The sequence below is a fragment of the Staurois parvus genome, unplaced genomic scaffold, assembly GCF_062004578.1.
Source record: "Staurois parvus isolate SC_StPar_1 unplaced genomic scaffold, SC_StPar_1.0 ptg000594l, whole genome shotgun sequence".
In the NCBI taxonomy this organism is placed as follows: Eukaryota; Metazoa; Chordata; class Amphibia; order Anura; family Ranidae; genus Staurois; species Staurois parvus.
The window spans coordinates 179,901-204,740 of record NW_028318390.1 but is presented as its reverse complement, the minus strand read 5'-3'; the positions used below and the strand labels follow the sequence as shown (position 1 = coordinate 204,740).

General features: G+C 40.0%; 1 protein-coding gene across 1 annotated transcript in view; it reads left to right on the top strand.

Annotated features, from left to right (window-relative positions):
- CENPT (centromere protein T) overlaps positions 1-24,840 on the top strand; it is a gene marked incomplete at its 3' end in the record, with an annotated part of 281,323 nt that overhangs the window by 90,647 nt on the left and 165,836 nt on the right. The window contains exon 5 of the mRNA XM_089692549.1: positions 15,714-15,807. Coding sequence (XP_089548675.1) covers positions 15,714-15,807 — 94 coding nt within the window. The remainder of the gene's footprint in view (positions 1-15,713; positions 15,808-24,840) is intronic.

Below are 24,840 nucleotides of genomic sequence, written 5' to 3'. Positions count from 1 at the left end.
TCCCTACCCCAATCTGTCTGGCTTTCTCCTAATCTATCCACCTTTAGACGATCCCTAAAAACCTCTCTTTAAAGAAGCCTATCCTGCTTCTAACTAGTGAACTGCCTTTTATTTCCTCCATCAGCTTATCCCCCATGGCTTTTTTCTTTTTGTAGCACTCAACCCTTCCTCCTAGATTGTAAGCTCTAATGAGCAGGGCCCTCTGTTTCCTCTTGTACCACATTGTATTGAAACTGTTATGTCTACCTTAATTTTGTTAAGCGCTGCGCAAACTGTTGCACTATATAAATCGTGTGTTATAGTAGTAATGATAAAACGCAGTGCTTTTCTATCAATAGCAACTAACCATGTATGTCTGGGCACTACAATTCCCTCAAGACGTCTAAGCAAATCAGGTGTTTCCTGAATGTACAAAGGTAGAGATGTTACAAGAGGGTGTAAATATTCATCTACATGCTGGATTGCCTTTTCTGTATGAGAACCAATACCTGATATTATCGGTCAGCCAGGGGGTTGCACCAAATTTTTATAGGTTTTAGGTAAGGCGTAAAAAGTTGGTACTGTATGCATGGACATTTTTACCAAAAGGGACTCGTATATGTCTTTTATTAATTACATCTTGGTGATGGGCCTCCAATAAAATTTTGGTAAATTCATTTCTATATCTATGGATTAACTGCTCTGGAATGACCCTATACCAGTCACTTTTATTTAGTATTTTAAGACACATGTCCCAATAATGGTTTCTGTCCATTACCACCACATTACCCCCCTTGTCCGAGGGTTTTAGGACAATGGTTTCATCTTTTACTTAGTGGTTTCAAAGCCTGACTTTGTTCCACAGTCATGTTACCCACATCATGTCTGTGTATATTTACTCGTTCGATTTCTTTTGATACTGGTGTAACAACGGCAAAAATATTGGGGTTAGTTTGCAGCGATAGAACCTTATCTGACTTTTTCTTTGTAATTTTTGTATGCGTTGGAGTTTCTGAAACATCACACAATTCAACATCCACAGGGAGGATCACACCTTGTTTGCTGCCCCTTCACTTTCCTCCAGTAAATCCATAATATCCCGAAGTGCATGAAAGTCTCTTACCTTAAAGTTTTTCCATCGATCTCTAAGTATTTTATCATTTGTTTTCTTTTTCTGTTCTTCAAACAGAAATTTGTAAGCCCGCTACCGTGCAAATAGGTGGAGGTCCTTAACAAAATCAAAATGATATAATTTTTGGTTTGGACAAAAAGTTAACCCCAAACTTAAGATTTGTTTTTTTGCTTCAGTGAGTACTGTATGTGTGTCAATAGATTAAAAGTATTTAAGACTCTTGTGTTAACTTGGCCACAAAACGGATCCATGTTGCCTGTACGCACCTTCTGTGCATTCATGTTGTCTAATGGAATTGGTGCATCTAAAAAACCGTCAGATACATCCTTACTTTTTGAACTACTGTGTAGTGTCTGAATGTGTATCATATTTCTGGAATCCTGAGAAATGGGCATAGATGCAGCCCCTTCAGAAACCCCACCACCAAGTGCCTGGGATCCTGTCGAATTCATGGATCCCTCACCACCTTTTTGTGCCACATTTCGTGAAGGGACAACAGAAACATTGTGCATTTGCGACTCATGGTCAGCCAACCTCCTTTTTTTTTTTTTTTTTTTTTTTTTACCACTGTCACCAAGTAATTATTCCCGTCACCATCTTTCGGTCTCTTGCGAGATTGGCGATGCCTCCAATGTAATGGCTTAAATATATGTGGCCATATATATGCAAAGCTGCCTAGAAATGCCATTTTCTCTCTTTGAGCAGAAAGAATTTAAGTTCCTTCTGCTCATTCACTTCAATATTGAAACCTAAGTTTTCATGTAGTTCTTAATTCTTTTGCATATGGTTTGGATGCGTGCAGAGCGCTTGATGTTGTGCATAAATCTGCCTAATTTCCTTATCCACTGTCACCATTGTTTGTTGATATTGTTCAATAAGCAATTCCATTATCTTTTTGGAACAATTATGTAAGTTACTTTCCCATGCATTTTTAAAATTAATTGTAACATTTTTAACCTTAGGTTAATTTGTATACGTAAACCACGCGGATTAATATCCTCGTGTATATAACGTTCAAAGTTCTTACTGAGCCAGTGTAAATTACCGTATTTTTCGCCGTATAAGACGCACTTTTTCTTCCCCAAAACTGGGGGGGAAATGTCAGTGCGTCTTGGGGGGCGAATATGGAGCGGCCGGTCCGGTATTTCCACCGCGGCCGTGTCAGAATACCGGGCCGGACGCTCAGCTCTGCAGCGGGACCTTACCTGTTCCTCTATCCAGCGGCGTGCTGTCTTCCCGGCTTCTGTAGTGTGGGCACTGGGCATGACAGCTGGGTGCCAAGTGCGCATGCGCAAGAAGCGGTGCTTTTTGTGAATGGTAAGGCGGTACCTGGGACACATGACAGATCCCAGAAGCCGCCGGACCAATCACAAAGCGCAAGTGCTTCTCGCTCATGCGCACTGGGCACCCGGCTGTCATGCCGAGCGCCATTACAGAAGCCAGGAAGACAGCGCGCGGCTGGATCAAGGAACAGGTAAGATCAAACAAAAACTCTGCGGAAGTAAGAGCGGGTACCTGTCAAATTCAGGTACCTGCTCCCCACCTCCCCAAAGGTCAGCAGTCATCTGTACTGTCCGCAGTCTCTGGTCATCCCTGTGCTGTCCGCAGTCTCTGGTCATCTCCTGTACTGTGTCTGCAGTCCATTAGTTCAGAATTTTTTTTTTCCTTTTTTCTGCCTCTAAAACCTAGGTGCGTCTTATGGTCAGGTGCGTCTTATACGGCGAAAAATACGGTAGATTTTTTTTTTTTTCTCCGAACTCCTACGCAATTTTTTTTCATCACTCACAATTTTTTTGAATGCATTACATAAACTCTTCCCATGCTTTGCCCATATAGTCTGCCATGCTGTATAGCGATAATTTAAAAATATAGAATTTCAGCACTCCACAAAAAAATTGATTTTGTTTATTGGTCTCACTAAATCACATTATTTCACAAGTAGAAAGCTATATACTGTATAGATAGGTGTTGACCACCTCAAATCGGATATAAACCATTAAAGCTTTCAATGTGCCACATCCAAATTTGGCATAGAGAAAAAAAAAACCTCAGTATTTTAGAAGGTATAAAGTGGACTTTATAGGCGCCACATGAGAACACACATAAATTGTAGTAAAAATGATATGCATCTTATTCAGACAATATTATAAAATTGGGCACCTATTAAAATATATGCTTTAATTAAAAGATAGATATGGGGAGAACCCGCAAAACAGTTGTAACCTTCTCATAATATGTAGTTGGCATGAATATATATAGCATGTTCATGTTTTGTCTGTCTTCAACGATCAATGCATTTCGCACTTAACGACTTCAGGACCATACATATAAGGAGACAAAAAAATAATACTGTAGGAAACATAATATACATTAATCTTCAATCCATTGCTGAAGAATCCAGAGACAGTCTTACAGGTGAACATGGGGGAAACCAAAGGAGACTTCCAATAACTGAGGAGGCAGATGTCAATACTGAGGCCCATCAACATCACTCTAGAGATATGAATGATAAACCAAAAATGCTATAATAATTGCTTGTCCTATTTCCTCCTAAAATTCCAGTGCACAGCACTGCACAATATGGATGTGGCTCATTGAAAGCTTTTATGGTTTATATATGATTTGAGGTGGTCATCGTCTATCTATACAGTATAGCTTTTTACCTTTCCCTTCACCCTTTGAAACCTATGGGTGAGGGAAATAATGTGATTTGATGAGACCAATTAATAAACAATTAATTTTTTTTTTCATTCTAAAATTCTATATTTTGAATTTTTCACTATACATCATATTGGACTATATGGGAAAAACATGGGATGGATTTATGTCACGAATTCAAAAAAATGTGAGTGTAGAAAGAGTAACATCATCTGTACTAGAAATTTTCATGCAAAAATTGCGTAGGAATTTGGATTAAAAAAAAATCAAATTTACACTGGCACAGTAAGTACTTTGAACATTATATATATGAGGATATTAATCTGTGTGGTTTACGTATACAAATTTACCTAAGGTTAAAAATGTTAATTTTAAAAATGCATGGGAAAGTAACTTGCGTAATTGTTCCAAAAAGATAATGGAATTGCTTATTGAACAATATCAACAAGAAATGGTGACAGTGGATGAGGAAATTAGGCAGATTTATGCACTATATCAAGTGCTCTGCACGCATCCAAACTATATGCAAAAGAATAAAGAACTACAGGAATACTTAGAAGTTTTCAATATTGAATTGATTGAGCAGAAGGTACTTAAGTTCCTAAGAGAGAAAATTGCATATATATGGCAACAAGGGGGATATAAGCGATCATGGGCCCCTAAGGGAACTAATCAAAATAAAATTCCACATGGAAATACTGAAGATGGAATAGAATCAGACTCCTTCTTTTTTTTTTTTTTTTTTTTTTATAAATGTTTATTCATTTTTCAAATCATATACAAAACATTTCTATTAAAATAGTTATCAAAACCGTATTTTCTCCTTATATAATTTATTTATATATAACTTCCTTTTCTTACCATCCCCCCCACCCATACCTCCCACCTCTATCCCCCTATCCCCTCCCCCCCCCCCCTCCCACGCTCCACATTTTCTCTTCTCTGGTTAAGTCCATATTATTCTGTTGTTCCCAAACCCAGTTCTAAACCCACTTCCAGGGATATTATCTCTTCATATATTTCACCTTTTTTTTATATTCTTCCCAGCTTTTCCATTTGTTATTATACATCTCCAACTTGTCCTCATGCGTATAGTACAATTTTTCTGTCCCTGAAATCTGATTTACTCTACCCATCCAATCCTCCTCAGTTGGCACCTCTCTTTTCTTCCAGAACCTGGGTATCCGGCTCTTTGCTGCGGTCAAGTAATGCCATATCCCTGAACTCTTATATACTTTAACTGAGAGTTCTGAGATATGGAGGAGACATAATTCTGGATCTAATCCTATCTTGATTTTGGTGATTTTTCCCTATCAAATAAACTATCCTCCGCCAGAACACCTGTATTTCTGCACACTCCCACCACATATGATACCACGTGCCCACCTCTCCACAACCTCTCCAACACATCCGTGAAATTTCCGTATTCATCTTGTGCTCCACATTAGGGGTAATGTGCCATCTATTCAAACACTTATAATTTATTTCTACTTCCCTCATACTAATATTTTCGTCAATGTGAGCATTTTCCTCTGCTCCTCCTCCTCTATTATTCTTCCCATATCTCTTTCCCATTTTTCTATGTGCATTAATTTTGTGTTGGTGTCAAGTTCCATTAATATCTTGTGTATTTTTGCCGTTCCGTGTCTACCATTTCCCCGTGACTCAAATATTCTCTCAAATTGGTTCCAGTCTTCTAGTTCTTATAGGTTTTGGAAGGCTCTCAAAAAAGTACTTCAGTTGGTAATATCTTAGTCTATCCATCTTATTAAAGACTTCTCCCTTTCTTTCCTCCATATCCTTGTATGACCCGATTTCCTCTCCTACCATTATATCTCTCAATTGCGCCTCCTGTTTTATTATCCATTTCCCTGCTATGCTATCCTTACCCGGGGTAAAATATTTTGTGTTCCTAAGTGGTATTAATTGTGAATTAAAAACCCACCCCTTTTGTCTGTGTAATAAATCCCATTCTTTTAAAACATTAAGAGTGTACGTGCTAGTGCTCTCCTCTAATTCCCTATATTGTGCAGGTACCCAGATACTTTTACTTAAATTTATTCCACTCAGTGCTTTCTCAATTTTAACCCAACTTTTCTCCGGATTATGAATCCAGTCGAATATTCTCGCGATAATCCCCGCTTTATAATATCTCCTAAAATCTGGTACCCCCAATCCTCCTCTTTCTTTACTTCTAGTCAACGTTTCATAACCTATTCTAGGCTTTTTATTCCTCCATATACATTTTAATATCATTTTCCTAAATTCTTTAAAATATGCCTCTGGTTGTTTGATTGGGATCATTTGAAATTTGTATAATACTTTGGGGACAATTACCATCTTTATCAAGTTTATGCGACCTATCCACGTTGGGTTTCCATTTCCCACTTTCCTCAGCTCCTCCTTAATCTCATTTAATAATGCTATATAATTGGCTTTATATAGGTTCTTAATTGAGGCTGATAGTTTTATTCCTAGATATTTTAATTCTTTGTCTCTCCAAAGGAAAGGGAATTCCTCTTGTAATGTTTCCCTTTCACTATTTTTAAGGTTTATATTTAAGATTTCTGTCTGTCGGGTTAATTTTCAGGTTCGACAGTTCTCCATACTCCCTCAATGCTTTCATTAAATTTGGAAGTGATGTTCTGGGGTTTCCAACATAAAACATCAGATCGTCCGCATAAGCCACTACCTTATGTTCTCTATCTCCTATCTTTATTCCTTTTATGTCTATGTTCTTCCTAATCATGGACAATAAGGGCTCCAGTGATAACACATATAACAATGGCGACAATGGACATCCCTGTCTTGTACCATTTGACATCTTAAAATACTCCGATCTTCCTCCATTTACCATTATGGTAGCGGTAGGCCCTCTATATAACTCTCCAATCCACCCTCTCATTCTATTTCCAATTCCTAACGCTTCCAGGGTATCCATCATAAAACCCCAACTCACCCTGTCGAATGCCTTCTCAGCATCTATCGACATCAGTATCATTGGGGTTTTCCCTTTTTTACCCTCCTGTATAAGCAACAGTGATCTCAAAGCATTATCTCTACCCTCTCTTCCTGAGACAAACCCCACCTGATCTCTATGTATCCACTCCGGCATCAGTCTGTTTGCCAGAACCTTTGCATATATTTTAGTGTCTACATTCAGCAGCGCTATTGGTCGATAACTCGCACATTGCGATGGGTCTTTATCTTCCTTCTGTATCAATACTATATTAGCCTGTAAAGATTCTCCCCTTCTCTCCATCCCATTCCCCAAGGCGTTCATGTAAATCTTCATCTTGGGTATTAAAAGCTCTTTATATTTTTTATAGTATTTGACCGTATATCCATCCAGACCCGGACTTTTCCCTCCCGCCATGCTTTTTAACGCTGTTTTTATTTCCTCTGCAGTTATTTCTGCCTCTAAAGAGTTCAGTTGTGTTTCTCTTAATTTCGGTAGCCCTTCGGTAGTATCCATCCGCGGGTCCAGATGTTAAAGTCTCCCGCTACTATCATACACTCCCTTTTAAAATCCATCAATCTCTTCAACACTTCTCTCATAAACATCTCCGGCCTCTTATTTGGACTATATATGTTTGCTATTGTACACTCAGTTCCCTGTAATTTACCTCTCAAAAATAAAAACCTTCTCTCCAAATCCGTTAATCTCTCCTCCACCTTAAACCTTATATTCTTTGCAAAGCCTATAGCAACTCCTTTTGGTCTTTTAATTGGTGAGTCCGCATAAAACCATGTTGGAAAATGTCTGGTCCTCAATCTAACCTTCGATTCTATCTCTAAGTGTGTTTCCTGCAGAAATACCACTGAGGATTTTCTATGTTGTAGTTCTTTAAAAAATCTAAATCTTTCTTGGACAGTTTAACTTTTTTACGTTATAGGTTATATATTGGATTTCTTCCATCTTACTCTCTTCCTGCTAACTCCTCCTTCCTCCTTCCCTTCCTCTTTCTCATTCCTATAGAGCATTTTTATCCCACTACACATTTCTCTCCCCTTATCCCTCCCCCCCTCTCTCAGTACTCCCCTCCATCCCTTTCCTCTCCCTCCCCTCCACCCCCCTCCCTCACCATCTCTCCCTCCCCCCTCTTTTTAGACCTTCGCTTTGCCTAACCATCATTTGTGGAGATGACATCCACTTTTGATTTAATCCTTAGGGCTACACTCCTCCCATGGACAGCCTCCCCTCCCTCCGAATCTCCCCTTTGACCTCTTTCTGCTTATACTTCTAAAGAAAGAAAAAAAAAAAAAGGAAGACGGAGTTAAGCTGAAGAAGCGAGGGAGGAAAAGGCGGTGGAGTGGGAGCAAGGAGGAAGAGAAAAAAAAAAAAAAAACGCCCCTCTCTCACCTCTCACCCCCACCCACCGCCCCCCCCCCCGCTCCACCCGTCTCCACTCCTCCCCTCTTCTTGATCTATTTCCCCCAGATTCTTCTTCCCAACCATTAATTTCAATTCTCTGCATTTCAAGTCCTCTGGGAACCTCAAATGGGTTGTTATTCCGTTCTTCCATCCTATTAAGCACTCCGGTACCCCCCATCTATATTGCACCTTCTGTTTTTTCATCTGCTCCAGCAAAGGCCTCAGAGCTCTCCTCCTCCGGAGAGTCTCCGATGACAAGACCGCATATTATTGGATATCCATTTCTCCATATTTTATTACTGATTTTCCCTTAGTTTTCCTCCATATTCTTTCCCTTTGCTGCATTTCATAAAATTTAACAAGTATGTCTCTCGACCTATTCTTCTCATGGTTCCCCTGGAGTTTCCCAATTCTAGAGATTCCTTCTATTTCCCATTATAAAGTTTCCCATTATAAAGTTCAGTATTTTGCATACCTCCTCTTCCAATATTTCTCCTTTTTAAGCTTTCCGGTACCCCTCTTATCCTTATATTTCTCCTCCTTTCTCTATTCTCTTGGATTTCCGCCTTGTATTGCAATTTTTCCTGAGCTTTTTCCATATTAATTATCTTCTTCTCTAATTCGGAAATAATCTGGGTCTGATTTTTAACATTCTGCTCCATTTCTTCCACTCTTAGCAACAACTGCCCCAGGTCATTCCGAATATTTACCATTTCTTGCTTTATTATTCTCTCCAGATCTTTGAACATTTCTGTCATCTTTTTTTTATTTGGGATTTGTAGGTCATTCTCTGTCTCTGATATTTGTTGACTACTAATATCCAGGTCCATAGATTGTTTAGGACTATTTTGCATACTTAGATCTAATTCTCCTTTGTCATTTCTGCTCTGGGGCCTTTCCGGGGTCACGTTTCCCTGGGATGTGTACTTTTTAATTGTACCCATTTGGGGCCCTTTAGGCCTGGATCCTTTTGCACTTTTATTTTTCATTTCTTCTGTATCTTTTATTTTTCTCTCATAAACTTGTACTTTACAAAAAAAAAAGCAATTAATATGAAATAGAAACAGAAATCCCAACTCTGTCGGTTCACTTTCCACTTTCGCTTTTCTGTTTTTTTTTTTTTCTGCACCTTACGTTTTTCTCCTTATTTAAATTCTCTGGGGGTCCCCCCCCCTTTTCTCTCACTCTCTGCTTTTCTCCAGCTCCATACAGTTTTTTTTTTTTTTTATGCAGTTTTTATGTTTGGGGCCACCGCCAGATTCACTCACCCTTCCTGCGCTTCTCGTGAGACGGCTCCAGGCTCCATCCTCGAGCTCCTTCAGTAGGTCAGCTCTTTTCCTCCCAGGGGGACCCTCCAGGACTTTCCTCCACTCTCTTCTTTTTGTTGGGCAGGCTGTTGTTTCCACTCAACCCCTCGGCAGGGCTTCAGCGATAGCTGGTCGTCTGGCAGGACGGTATTTCTCCTGCTCTCCGGCCAGCCAGCCGGCTTCCTTGCCTCCCAGGGATGCACCGCGGCCGATCACATGTCCCGGCCGCGCTTCCCTTTTTCCCAGCAACCAGGCTCAGTGTCCCCGTCTCTCTCTGCTTGTCTCCGTTCCCGCGGGCCCCCGCTCAACCAAAAGGAGACCGCCCGGCCGAGGTAGGTCTCGGCCTTCTAGGGCTCCATGCTTCAGGGGGAAATTGAGTTCAAAGGGGGATCGGACGGAGAAGCCCCATGCGGGAGCTCCTACCACAAGCTCTCCGCCGCCGCCATAGTCAGGCTCCGCCCGGAATCAGACTCCTTTTTAATGCATTTTCTCTTTCCAATGTTTTACAGGGCATTAAGCCATTACATTGGAGGCATCGTCCGTCTCGCAAGAGACTGAGCAATGGTGATGGGAATAATTCACTGGGTGGCAGTGGTAAAAAGAGGTTGGTTAACCATGAGTCCCAAATGCACAATGTTTCTGTGCATGAGGTGGTGAGGGATCCATGAGTTCGACAAGATCCCAGGCACTTGGTGGTGGGGTTTCTGAAGGGGCTGCATCTATGCCCACTTCTCAGGATTCCAGAAATATGATACACATTCAAACACTACACAGTAGTTCACAAGAGAAGGATGTATCTGTATTTTTAGATGCACCAATTCCATTAGACAACATGAATGCACAGAAGGTGCTTACAGGCACCATGGATCTGTTTTTGTGGTCAAGTTAACACGAGACACAGGCGTAAACATTATTTTATCAACACGTATACTCACTGAAGCAGAGAAAGAAGTCTTAAGTTTGTTTTTAACTTTTTGTCCAACCCAATTAGATCATTTTGATTTTGTTAAGGCCCTCCACCTATTTTCACAGAAGCTGACTTAAAAATTTCTATTTGATGAAGGGAAAAAGAAAACAAATGATAAAGTACTTCAAGGTCAATGGAAAAGCGTTAAAGTAAGAGACTTCCAGTCACTTAGGGCTCTTATGGATTTACTGGAGGAAAGTGAAGGGACAGCAAATGGATTGAATGTGATCCCCCTGTGAGTGTTGAATTGTGTGATGTTTCAGAAACTCCAACCCATACAAAGAAAAAAAAATCAGAAGTTATCACCGCTGCGTTGAAAACCCGAAGCAAAGATGAAATCATTGTCCTAAAACCCTCGGACAAGGGTGGCAATGTGGTGGTAATGGATAGAAACTATTATAGGGATATATGTCTTAAAATACTAAATAACAGTGACTGGTATAGGCTCATTCCAGAGCAGTTAATCTATAGATATAGAAATTTAATTTACCAACATTTTTATTGGAGGCCTATCACCAAGATGTAATTAATAAAGACACTTATGAGTCCCTTTTGGTAAAATTTCCATGTATACCAACCTTTTACGCCTTACCTAAACCCATAAAAAATTTGGTGCAACCCCCTGGTTTACCAATCCTATCAGGTATTGGTTCTCATACAGAAAAGGCAATCCAGCTTGTAGATGAATATTTTACACCCTCTTGTAACATCTCTACCTTTGTACATTCAGGAAACACCTGATTTGCTTAGACGTCTTGAGGGAATTGTAGTGCCCAGAGATACATGGTTAGTTGCTATTGATAAAAAAGCACTGCGTTTTATTATTACTACTAATCATCATATCATATCGGGTATTGGTTCTCATACAAAAAGGGCAATCCAGCTTGTAGATTAATATTTACGCCCTCCATGTAACATCTCTACCTTCATACATTCAGGATACATTAATTTGCTGAGATGTCTTGAGGGAATTGGAGTGCCCATAGATACATGGCTGGTTGCTATTCATATAGAAGCACTTTATAGTAGCGTACCACATTGAAAAGGGATTTCAGTAATTCAAAGTTTTTGGAGAGAGAGAGAGGCCACAAGGGTGCCATAAGTATAGTGCATTCATTCTGTCTATACTAGAACACATTCTGTCATGTAATATGTTTGTGTTTGATGGCTCCCACTTCCTCCAGGTGCAGGGGTTGGCAATGGGTTCTTGTGCCCTGTCATATGTCAGCCTGTACCTGGGGGGTTGGGAGCAATCTCTTTTCCCAGAAAAGAGATTTGGGAAGTTCTGGACCCATATTTTGTTATGGTTTTGCTACATAGATGACGTGGTGATGCTCTGGACAGGATCACTAGAGGAGCTTTTGGAGTTCATGACCATCCTAAATGACAATTAATTTAATCTTAAATATTCACTGTCCAGTATGACAAAGACAGATTTGATTTTTGAACATTAAAATTAACATACTAGAAAATGGATGAGTGGGGACTACTCTCTTCCGCAAGCCCACAGCTGGAAATACCATATTGCATGCTGATAGTTTTCATCCCAGACCTCTTATACGTAGCATTTCATACAGCCAATATTTGAGGCTCCGACACATCTGCTCTGAAAAACATCAGTTCAAACATGAGGCAGATGCATTACGAGATGGACTACTCAAGAGGGGCTATACTATACTCATGTCTATAATAGGGTTCAGATAAAAGGAAGGAGGATCTCTTATAAAATAAAAAAAGAATATCAGAATCCAACAAAGTAAGGTTGATTACTTCATATACAAAACAACATATGCAACTTAGACAAATTATTCAGCAGCACTGGTATTGGTTCACTAATGATGATATTTTGAAAAAGTATTTAAAAGAATTTTCAGAAATTACCTATAAACAGCCACGTTCAGTAAAAGACAGTGTTACTCAAAGCCATTTTAGGGCTTATGACAGACGAGATAACAGTTCCCCAAATGGTACATGGAAATGTGGATCATGTAACTTCTGTAATGGATTTATGAGAATCTGCCACTATTTCAGCCAAATGGCAGTCCTTATACCATCAATCAAATATTAGACTGCCAGATAATCGTCATTGTCTATATTATGTATTGTGAATGCAGGGCGTTCTATATAGGAAAAACTAAACGCCAATTTTGGCACAGACTAAAGGACCATGTATACTATAGTAAAAATAATCTACTTTCTACCCTGATTGGCCAACATGTTGGGTTGCACCACAAAAGAAATGCAGGGGTTTTAAAATCTGCAGCTTTTGACCATATTTTGCCAAATCCCAGAGGGGGCAAATTTGACTAAAGCATTCTTCAGCGTGAATTGCCTTAAAGCGACAAATCCTTACGGTTTAACTGAAACTATCAGCTTTTCTGGAATAAAGAATCTGAATTTGTGATATGGCCATAGCCCATAATTTAAGGCTATTGTGGATTCATTGATATATATATTATGACTTTTTGTATTGGGCTCTTGGTCTCCGGGAATAATAGTGGTGGATTGTCTTGGATCCAGCTGGTCTTTGGGCGGACATGTGTGTTCACTGGTTGCTCCACTTTTCTTTTTTTTTTTTTGGATGGTAGTAATTGGTGCTCAGTTGCAGACACCTCCATTGGATTCTTGGGTGTATGTGCCTGTGTGGTCTGTATTGGACAGTGTTTGTGCCTTGACCCTTATGCATACGCCCACTTCCTCTATGGGCGATGCTCCTGACCGTTTACTGTGTTCCGCTGCGATGGGCGCCATCTTGCGCAGTAGCAGACAAGCTGCGTCATAACGTCAGCACATCATTGTTTCATTGTGATGTGCTTGCTTTGCTGAATGATGCGGTGAGGGTATATAAGAGAGCCCCTGGGTGAGGCAGGGTCCTTTTTGGTGTGGATTGGTGACTATGTTTTGGTTCCTGAAAGGTAGATACAGTGGGGCAAAAAAGTATTTAGTCAGCCACCAATTGTGCAAGTTCTCCCACTTAAAAATATGAGAGAGGCCTGTAATTGGCATCATAGGTAGACCTAAACTATGAGAGACAAAATGAGAAAAAAAATCCAATCACATTGGCTGATTTGGAAAGAATTTATTTGCAAATTATGGTGGAAAATAAGTATTTGGTCACCTACAAACAAGCAAGATTTCTGGCTTTCACAGACCTTTACCTTCTTATTTAGGAGGCTCCTCTGTCCTGCACTCATTACCTGTATCAATGGCACCTGTTTGAGCTTGTTATCAGTATAAAAGACACCTGTCCACAACCTCAAACAGTCACACTCCAAACTCCACTATGGTGAAGATCAAAGAGCTGTCGAACGACACCAGAAACAAAATTGTAGACCTGCACCAGGCTGGGAAGACTGAATCTGCAATAGGCAAGCAGCTTGGTGTGAACAAATCAACTATGGGAGCAATAATTAGAAAATGGAAGACATACAAGACCACTGATCATCTCCCTTGATTTTTGCTGTGCCCTGGAATTTTGGGAGGAAATATAATGAAAATTATTATAGCATTTTTGGTTTATCATTCATATCTCTATAGTGATATTGATGGGCTTCTGCCACCTCCAGTTATTGGGAGTCTCCTTTGGTTTCCCCTATGTTCGCCTGTAAAACTTTCTTTGGATCCTTTGGCAATGCACCCCACCTATGTGAGCCTGTTTCATTGGTTTTCTATTGCACGTCTACACATTTTTTATGCATTGAAGAGTAACGTATATTATGTTTTCTACAGTATTAATTTTCTGTCTCCTCAAATATACAGTCCTGAAGAAGCTAAATGCGAAACGCGTTGACCATTGAAGCGGGACAAAATATGAACATGTAATATATATTCATGCCAACTGCATGTTATGAGGAGGTTACAGCTGTTTTGGGGTACTTACCATATATTTTAATTAAGGCATATATTTTGATATGTGCCCAATTTTACAATATTGTCTGATTAAAATATATATAATTTTTACTACAATTTATCTTGGGTCTCATGTGATGCCTATAAAGTCTGCTTTATATTCTCTTAAATACTTTGAGAGTTTTTTTTTCTTTATGCAAAATTTGGATGTGGCACATTGAAAGCTTTTATGGTTTACATTTCCTATGAAACATGGGACATGTAGTTTTAACAGCCAGACCTAGAGCCAGGAGATTATAGAGTAATGGCAACCTCTGGGTGGCTGGACTTGACTGAAAGGATATGGGAATAATCGTGACATCACATCTACGAAGATCATTTTTCTCAGATATGCTATGGGTAAGAGATATGTCTGGGTGTTGGCAAAGGAATTTAACAATTTATGGTAATCCCTTGTCTTGTCAAAAAGGCAACTTCACACGGGAACATCCACGTTCCAATGCAATGCTTTTTTAACAGCTCATTTATTTGAAAAATGCACAGGAAAGCTGCAAGCTCTAACACTCTGCACCAAAGTGCATGGTATTGCAGCACCATCCAATTTGGTGGTTGCAGACGTGCTGCTTTTACAAGTGTGATTGGGGTGCCATTACCAATTCTTTGGCCCCTCCATGCTCTTGCCAGAGCAGTGTACTCCCCCACAGTGTGGGCGATGTGCACAAAATGTGGAAAATGTGCAGTTTTAGTGTGAACTGGTTTTAAGAGCATTCACTTTGTTTATCGTTACAGCTGCTTATTTATATTGTTGTTATCCCTTACCTTATTACTTTTATATGTTTGCTTTAACCAGTTTACTAGGAGGTGTAAGACTTAAAGAGATGTATGTACTTTTAATTAGACCTGGGCCTAACCCAGCCAAGAAAACATATTTTGGTCATACAGTACAGGACACAGGACTTGGTTTTTATAGAGCATGGGTTTTTTGCTGGGTACCTTCAGGTGATTGGTTGCTGCCCCTTGCACACTCACATAACCCCACCCTCTTGTGTTTTCAAATTTCAGTTCTTTCAAGATCTGACTGCTTATTGCCCTAGGCTATCCAGCAGTTTCTTGGTCAGTACCCCTCAGTGTTATAGCATGAGGACTTTACTTGGACCCCATTATGTTGGGATCAACCTGTAGTGTTTGCTTTGGGTTCTGGATTCTGTGGTATGCTCTCAGCCTTTGCACAAGGTGCAATGTGCGCAGCTAGCTGCAGGATGTTATAAAGGCTGTTGTGCATCTCTGTGGTTTATGAAACAATGAAGACCCCTTCGGGGGTGTGCCCTTTGTGATAAGAAAGCCTGCACCCCTTACAGCTGTGTGCACCCAGGCACCCCAAAGAGTTTGGTGCCATCAACTAGTTTAAAATTTTGTCTTACAGCATATGTTTATTTGTTCTTACAGAGAATGAAGTTTCCATCGTAGTTTCACAGAGATCTAAAGCTGCAGCTGTTGCTAATACTGAACAGGAAAGCACTTGTGAAGCCAAACTGAATAGGCAAGTAGTTTCTTGCACATCGTATTTTTGTTTGCAGTTAATGCCCCATCTTGTTTGTCCCTTCCCTATCCAAAACTATTCAAATGCCACATTTATGTAGAACTGGCAAACTGTCTAATAATTTTCTGTTTATCTTCTTCTGAAGTTTGGCTTATGTTGTAATCTTTTCATTAAAGCTGCACCCCACCACCACTTTTTTTGTTTGTCTTACAAGTGCAGAAAGCATTGATTATCCGTTGGTTTTCATAATCTATTTGTGTCCCAGTTGGGGAGATTCATCCTTACTCTGTCTTGACAACCATCATCTGGACATTGGATGCTTTCTGTTATCTTGAACCTAGTACTGGAATGACACTGGCACTGCTAAGCAGAAGTACTCCCTGCCTGCGTACTACAGTTCTGACCCAACAACATTGGGGAAAGTGGGAACATGTGTACCTGTAAGTATTATATTTGACATTAAAATGTATAGCGGTTGCAACATTGTATCTATTTGTATCCATTTCGGATACAGATGGGTTTTTCGGATACAAATAGACACATTGTTGCAACCGCAATACTTTTTAATGTCAAATCTAATAGTGGACTGGAATTCTTCTCCTCCTCCTCCCCCTCCTCCTCCTCTTCCTCCTGATTTGCCCATCATTGCCACAAAAATCGGCCAATTTTTTTCCAACTTTACCGATCAAAAAAATCTGATAAAATCCAGAAAACCGGCCGACCAATTAACCCATTAACAGTGCGAAAATCAGCCGTTTTTTTTTTTTTCGACCGACAAATCGGCCGATTTTTGACACATCTATGGCCTGCATTAGAATGCACTTATGCATGCCACAAGAGAAAAAACGCTTTCTATGTCTACCCTGTCTGCCATCAGGGAAAAAATTATGGTATATATCCTTCAAGGCTGAGCTTTAGGCAAAAGTGTTTTGATCTTCAAATATTTATTAACAAGTCTTTTACAGCATGAAGGTCTGTCTCAAAGTTTGCTGATTTTTCATTTAGCTGCACCATAGAGGCTTCGGTGGTGGAGCTCATCTTGACTGGGTTTTGATACCCATACCCATATAGAGATCAGAAGAATAATGCATGACAAAAGGTCATCTGCCTGATTTTGTGGACCCTTTAATCTGGACTATAACACAACTTTTGTGCAGATCATTCTCAAATCCCTTAATGCGTGATCTCACGTTTCTCAGGTTCTCTGTAATGTTCTTCCTTTTTCCCCTTGGTACTCTCCAACTCTGCAGGCAGTGTACTTCATGCCCATGCTTATTTTAACCTGCTTCCCTGTTGCAACATTTTCTGAAGCACTTTGGAATTCCAGTGCAGGTTCTAACTTTCTACAAGTTTGAAAATTGCAGAATGAAAAGCACATCATGGTGTTGATTCGCTCAAGGAGTATTGGCTGTTCACGAAACGAAGAGAATGTTGTCAAATAATGTGAACCTGTGTTTACTTAGAATACCCAAGCATATGCAAGGGAACCTCATTAAAAAAAAAAAAAAAAAAAGGATTTTTTTTCTCACCATTGTTTTTTTTTTTTTTTTATGTGAACACAGCCTCGCACTATTCATTTTGTTAAATAAACAGGTGTTGTTACTTTATTTAATCAACCCCATAATGCTGGAACCTACTGAGTTATCAATGTGTATTTGTTAGATATACGAGGGATGTTTGTAATGCCTTTTTTCCCTCACCTACACACACCCAGGCTGTTTTTGTTTTTTGTTTTTTAATCTTTTTTTTTTTTGAAGATTACTTAGAGCATTACAACCCCCCCCCCCCAACACACAGACACACACACACTATTTGCCCAGCCATTTATCAAATACGTTCTAATGAAAAAATACACTAAATGAGTTTTAAAATTGTGTGTACCTGAGAGATGGCGACAAACTACAGTCATATGTGATGTTTTAGAAGTCTTTACAGATAATCAGTGTAGCATTAATTGTGTATGATGGCTGTGGAATTATTGCTCTTACAGCGGCACCATAAACAGAGGACAAAATACTATCAAGTCCACTAACTCACCAAATAAGGTGTGAATCACTGTACCCAAAAAAGGGACAATTTTTCAAAGATTTTAGGGAAAGAACCCTAAGAAAACATGCATGATCCAAGTAGTTTGACTAATATAACAAATATTATTGAAGAACCATAAGATAAAATATACAACATGAAAAATTCACCGTACAAAACCATCTCCACCCATCACCATTAAAACCTTGACAGAGTTGTCAATGTGAAAACAGAGTCCGGACTAAAGGTGACTTAAAGAAGATGTGTGCCAGCAGAAAATTCTGTGTCTTGAAAAGCTTATACCTCTGCTTGGAACCCAAGCATATGAAGTTTAGCAATGCATCCGTGAAAATAGGTGGACAGTATCAAGACACTGTGCTGGAGGTGGCAACTCTATTGCAACAAAATTGGCTGTACATGGCTAGTTCGTTTGAACCTAAAGGAGGAGCCTAACCCAAAAGGGGAACTCTCTCTATGTAATTACATATACAATATGTCACAATTAAAGCTATGATGCAAAAGAGAAATTGATGAGAATGGCAGGCAACAAGAAAGGAGCCGAGCAGATGGTGTTAATAAATTGTTGCTAGCTAGTTATAAAGCTCCGTGCAGCAGGTTGAAGCTGCAATCAGTTTAACACACTTGCAATGAGTTGTAAATGAGTTGTAAAGCTGTTGGGTTTGAGCAAGGTCCATATGTCTCTTCATTTAACTCTAAGTCAGCTAGCTTGTAATATAAACAAACAGGGTGTAGTGAGAGCTTGGAAATGTAAAATAGCTGCTACCACTACAAGGTGACCAACTCAAATAAAAAAAAAACACAAAAACTGCAGCGCTGAAAATGCTACATGTAAATTTTATATATCAATATATATAGATCTCAATTACAAACTACAAGTGAATCACATAATAAAGTTATGAAACATGAGGCATACAATATTAGCAGTAATAACATACATTAACCTCCCTAGCGGTATGATTATTTCATATTTTTGGTGCTGAAAGCAGTACCATTATTTTGCATGGAAATATGTAGTTTTTTTATTGTAGGCTGTAATTTTTAGGAATAACTCACTGAAATCTGTCTGAACAAGATTCTAAATCATACATTTAATTCAATAATGTAATCAAACCAAAAACACTGAAATTTGAAATATAGCGCCAAGTTCGCACATCGCTGAGCAAAGTCGCAAAATTGTTTTCAGTGTCTGATGACTAATTTCTCCACAAATCATTATCACTCAATTCTGCAAGTGGTTCTGATTTACTATCGCTGTTCTCTAGCTGATCTAAACCCGCTTTTGACCTAAAGGGACACTTTTTGGACGCCATGGACTCTACTAAGTTTCCAGGCAGAAAGAACAATCAAAATGCAGACAGGGGACAGGACAAAGCACTAGGGACAAAATGTATGTGAAATGGGTTGAAACAGCAATGTTTTACTATGTAAAATCGTTTTGAAAAAAATGAAATTTTTTTAACATTTTGTAAATTTCCCGCCGCCGCCGGTGGCGGCGCCCGTACGTCCTGACGTCACAGGGACCGGAACACAGGAGCTGGATGCCGGCATCCACTGGAGGAGATGGCCGGGGACGCTGAAGGGGACACATCGTGGGGACAAGGTAAGTGCTGCAGGGACTCCCTATGCAGCGCCGCATGGTAAGCCCAAGTGTAGCTCGGGGTTACCGCTTTTGGTACAGACATTTTACCCCGAGCTACACTCGGGAATACCGTTAGGGAGGTTAATAAACACCAAAGGGTGAAAAGTGTAAAGTGGCTAATAAATAAAGTCCATTAACTGTTGAACATGAGAATTGGTGACAACAATCCAGTGGTGACACCTCTCCTGTGGGACCTTCACCCCTATGCATTCACCAGAAATCTGGCAAACATACACCCAAAAAGATATTAAGATCTGTGATAGCCTCCTTCTCTCCTTCCTCTTAGCGGACTCCAGCAGAAGTGACCAAGATGCACCTTGATAAAAAAAGCTCACACTCGGAGCCCAAGGAAACTTACATAGTGTAGTATTTTATTCAAATACGATCCAATCCACATGGAATACATAAAAGACTAAGCGGCCATACTTACCTGAATGGCCGCACGTAGGGTCCCCTTTGAGAACGTGCATGTGCACAAAACACGTCAGGGGGAGCCTACAGGCTGACGTCATGCCGTGTAAGTAAATGTTGCACAATAGTGAGAAATTAACATCCTCTACTCTCACACCTCAGATCAGTCCCTATTGTAAGTGATGCAGAATTCAGGGGTCAGGAGTAAGTAACACAGTATTCAGGGGTCAGGAGTAAGTGAGGCAGAGTTCAGGGGTTGGAAGTAGGTGATGCAGAAGTCGGTAGTAGTAGATGACACAGAGCTAAGGGGTCAGTAGTAACACATACACATAATTATTGGTAGTGGCAACCAAGCGAGTCATCTTCCTCCAGATGGTGGGTGGGGCTAGCAGGACTGTGATTGGCTTTAACAGTGGCCAATTACAGTCCACCTGAAAGCAGGACTGCCCCTCTTGCAAAGCTGCACCCCATCTCTTCCCCATCACAAGAGTGGAGGATTGCAGCTACAGCAAAATTAGAGAAACAATGTTTTCCATCTTGTACATTGTGTAGGGGCACAGTGCCGCTCCCTCAGTGGAGCTGGGAAGTGGGGAATTCTGGTATTGGAATGCATTAGTGTGCCAGAAACTGTCTCACTGACACCTCCTTGCATTCCTGTTCTGATGGGGAGGGAGTCACGTGCTGGCAGAGGCGCGTGGCACTTGTAGTACACCCCTGGTCTATTAGATCCCTAATGTCTCCCCTGCCCTCTAAGGTGGCTTAACCAGCACAGCTGGGGACTGACAAAATCATTGTAATTTCCGGCTTTGTTAGTCAGAGGAGATGGGGGAGGATGAGCCACCCTTCTCATTATTGTAAAAGTGGTGCGACGGCTGTAGAGTCGCGAGGCGCCTGGATCAGTTTTACTAGACAGCTGATCGTTGGCTGTAAAAAAAAAAACAAAAAACAAAAACAAGGCACTAAGATGTTGGCTGCGACTGCATCCATTATTGTTGTATAACTATGTGCTCATCAGCTATGTCTATACAGGTGAAACTCGAAAAATTAGAATATCGTGCAAAAGTAAATTTATTTCAGTAATGCAACTTAAAAGGTGAAACTAATATATGAGACTCATTGCATGCAAAGCAAGATAGTTCAAGCCGTGATTTGTCATAATTGTGATGATTATGGCTTATAGCTCATGAAAACCCCAAATCCACAATCTCAGAAAATTAGAGCATTGTGAAAAGGTGTAATAGTCTAGGCTCAAAGTGTCCCACTCTAATCAGCTAATTAAGGCAAAACACCTGCAAAGGTTTCCTGAGCCTTTAAATGGTCTCTGTCTGGCTCAGTAGGAATCACAATCATGGGAAAGACTGCTGACCTGACAGTTGTTCAGAAAATCATCATTGACAACCTCCATAAGGAGGGAAAGCCTCAAAAGGTAATTGCAAAAGAAGTTGGATGTTCCCAAAGTGCTGTATCAAAGCACATTAATAGAAAGTTATGTGGAAGGGAAGAGTGTGAAAGAAAAAGGTGCGCAAGCAGCAGGGATGACCGCAGCCTGGAGAGGATGGTCAGGAAAAGGCCATTCGAAAGTGTTGGGGACTTTCACAAGGAGTGGACTGAGACTGGAGTCGGTGGCATCAAGAGCCACCACACACAAGACGGATCCTGGCTTCAAATGTTGTATTCCTCTTGTCAAGCCGCAACTCAACAACAAACAACGTCAGAAGCGTTTTACCTGTGCTAAAGAAAAACAGACCTGGTCTGTTGCGCAGTGGTCACTAAACTGAGCATGTGCAGTGTCTCCACACGATGTCTTATCAGGAGATAAGAGGGGGACACTGGAAGAAGGGGAGGGTCAGAGAAGTCAGGATCTAACCGTTTTTTTTACACAATGCAGAGTATTAACCCCTTAGGTTCCACAGTGAGTATAACCAGCATTCTTTGCTGCATATACTGACTGATTTTACTGTTGTGGGTTTAGTAACACTTTATGCAGAATTTATTAAAATATTAAAATAATACCTGTCCAGTCCTTGTTCAGACTCTTCTGATTATTTTTTGACAATTATTCCCCAAAAGTGATTCTATTTTCAGCCTACCACAAATGCATCTGTGGTTTAAACAAGTAGCTGTTGACAGGAAGTTTACATGATTAATCAAGTCAGTGATACTGGTTATTTAATTAATCAATGTAAACCGTATCTCCAGCCTTCCCGCATAAAATAAATAAATGTAACCACAATGACTTTAATTGATTTCCTGAATCCATTTACTCTGTGTAGAGATTTTTTAGTAGTAGTAGTATGGACTACTATACTATAAAATAAATAATGTATTTTCCAATGAAGTCACTAACAATCACCTATATCAGTCTGATTTATCACATACCAAGACACATTTAAATTAATGTAACGTAACTACACAATTAGTAAGTCTCTAAATCTACCTAGGGACTTATGATTACTTAGAGAATCTAATTTTCATTGAGATGGTACTATCTCCACTGTCTTGGAATACAAGCAATTGGGCTGTATTATCAGACAACAAGGTCCGTTCAGTCAGACCTTCCCCTTGTTTTGTACTGCAGCAGAATGAAAGGGATCAATTGTATGCTACTGGATACGCTAATACAGCTTCACTTAATTACTAAGATTGAGTACGTGAAAATGCTATTGGTGAATAGAACATATTGTCAAAAGTATATCACGCAAAAAATGAAATGTACAGTTAGTTAATTTCAGAAGTGAAAGGAAAAAGTGTTTCAGCGTAGTTATTAAATCATACCTTACCACAACGATAATTATTTTCATCTAATTTCCATGTATTTTGGTGTGCTGAAAACAAAATATTGAAAAAACTTCTAGGCGTCATGATTTGCCACAAAATGCAAAATTGTCTTCAAACTTATCAAATTTTTTAAATTTTTGGTATTTTGTTTATATTATGGGTTTTTAACCAATTTAAAGTCCAAATTACTATTAATTAATTCACATAAGTGCATTTAAGATATAAAATGCCAAAAAAACCTTAAAGGGGTTGTCAGAGTTATGTAAAAAAATAATATAGCACTGTAAATCTGATAGTCAGCAATATATACATTAAGCTAAGCAAATTTTAGGGAAAAAAATTCTATTTCCTCATTTCCCTAGTTCTCTTCTGGCCTTATTTGCAGGTAAACAATCTCTGCCCCTCCCCCCCTGAAAAGGGGGTGAATACAAGTGCTACTCTGAGTGACATGTCTGACTACTGGGATACTCAGCATCATGCTGTATGTGTAAGCCTGAGCCCTGAGTCTGTGCTTCTAATGGTAGAAGGGGTTAATCATGGTGGTTTTTACGCTTCCATACCTGTAGGTCATTCCGTACACTTGAAGGAAACCTACGAGAACTTGGAATTGGTTCTTTGTAAACTTAAATATGAAGACCAAGGTTGGAAAGTGTGTGGGGACTTGAAGGTCTTGTGTATGCTGCTCGGGCAACAAGCTGGGTATACCAAATACCCTTGTTTTCTGTGTCTATGGGATAGTCGAGACCGACAAAATCCCTGCACCAAGAAGAGTTGGCAGCCGAGGGTGCTAACAGTCGGTGAAAAAAATGTCCTCTGAGAAACTTTGGTACCTTCCCATAAAGTTCTTCTACCACCTCTCCACATAAAATTGGGATTGTTGAAGCAATTCATAAAATCACTTCCAAGAGATGGAGAATGCTTCAAATACTTGGTCACCAAGTTTCCAGGCCTGTCGGAGGCAAAATTGAAGGAAGGTGTGTTCGTCAGACCAGACATTGGAAGGCTTATAGTTGATCAAGAATTTGTCAATACCATGACGGATCCTCAAAAAGAAGGGTGGATTGCATTTAAAGAAGTTGTACAGACATTTTTAGGCAATAACAAAGATCCTCACTACAAAAAGATCGTCGGACGAATGCTGAAAGCATTTCAAGCTTTAGGTTGCCTGATGAGTTTGAAAGTGCATTTCCTCCAGTCCCACCTTGACTACTTTCCTGAAAATTTTGGAGCTAATCGTGAGGAACAAGGTGAACGATTCCACCAAGACATTGAAGAGATGGAAAGGAGGTACCAGGGAAAATGGAGCATTACAATGATGGCAGACTACTGTTGGGTGCTTCAGAGAGACATTCCAGATGCTACTCACAAGCGTAAATGCACCAAGAGGAGCCTCACAGGGAAGAAGAATCGAGTTTAGTGTGTATAGGTGAGCTCATTTCAGTTCAAAAATGGATTTTCATGAAAAAATTGTAATAAAACTTTAATTTTATAAGTCTATTTTCATTTATTTTGAGGTATTGCCTTATTTAACATAGTTACCTAAATTGTCAGGAAACGTGATGTCCTATGACAAAATGGAGGTCATTTTTGGATTCAGTGCACCAAAAAACATAAAGATTATGTGGAATAACCAAAACGGCTCTTAAAAAAAATTTTTTTGCAGACCTGTTGTCAGGACCTGTACTTGAACCTGGGACTTCTACTGTGTCAGGCAGTAACTCTTCTCACTGAGCTACCTAGGATGCTGGACAACACTCTGCCTCATCTATTGGATAATCCTGCCTTGTTTGCTCTTGAACCTTGAACTCCTTGCTCCTCCCATGAACTTCCTATATAAGCCATGTCCTTGGACTTCCTCCTTGCCAGTTTATTGTGCCTTTCCAGCCAATATCCCGCTACTGTTCCTGCTGCTGTCTACACCTCTGCTACTGATCTTTGGCTTGTTCCTGACCACGATTTCGTCTCATCCCAACGTACTACGATTGATCTGCTACCATTTGTGACCGACCCTTGGCTTGTGACCGACTCTGCTTTTGTCTGATCCCTAACCTGTTGATCCGCTATTGGTTCCCAGTCTGCTCATTCCCTGGTGGGGTGATCCTGAGATCTGCGACCTGGTATTAACACGCAGCCCAATCCATCTCCACCATTAGGAGCTC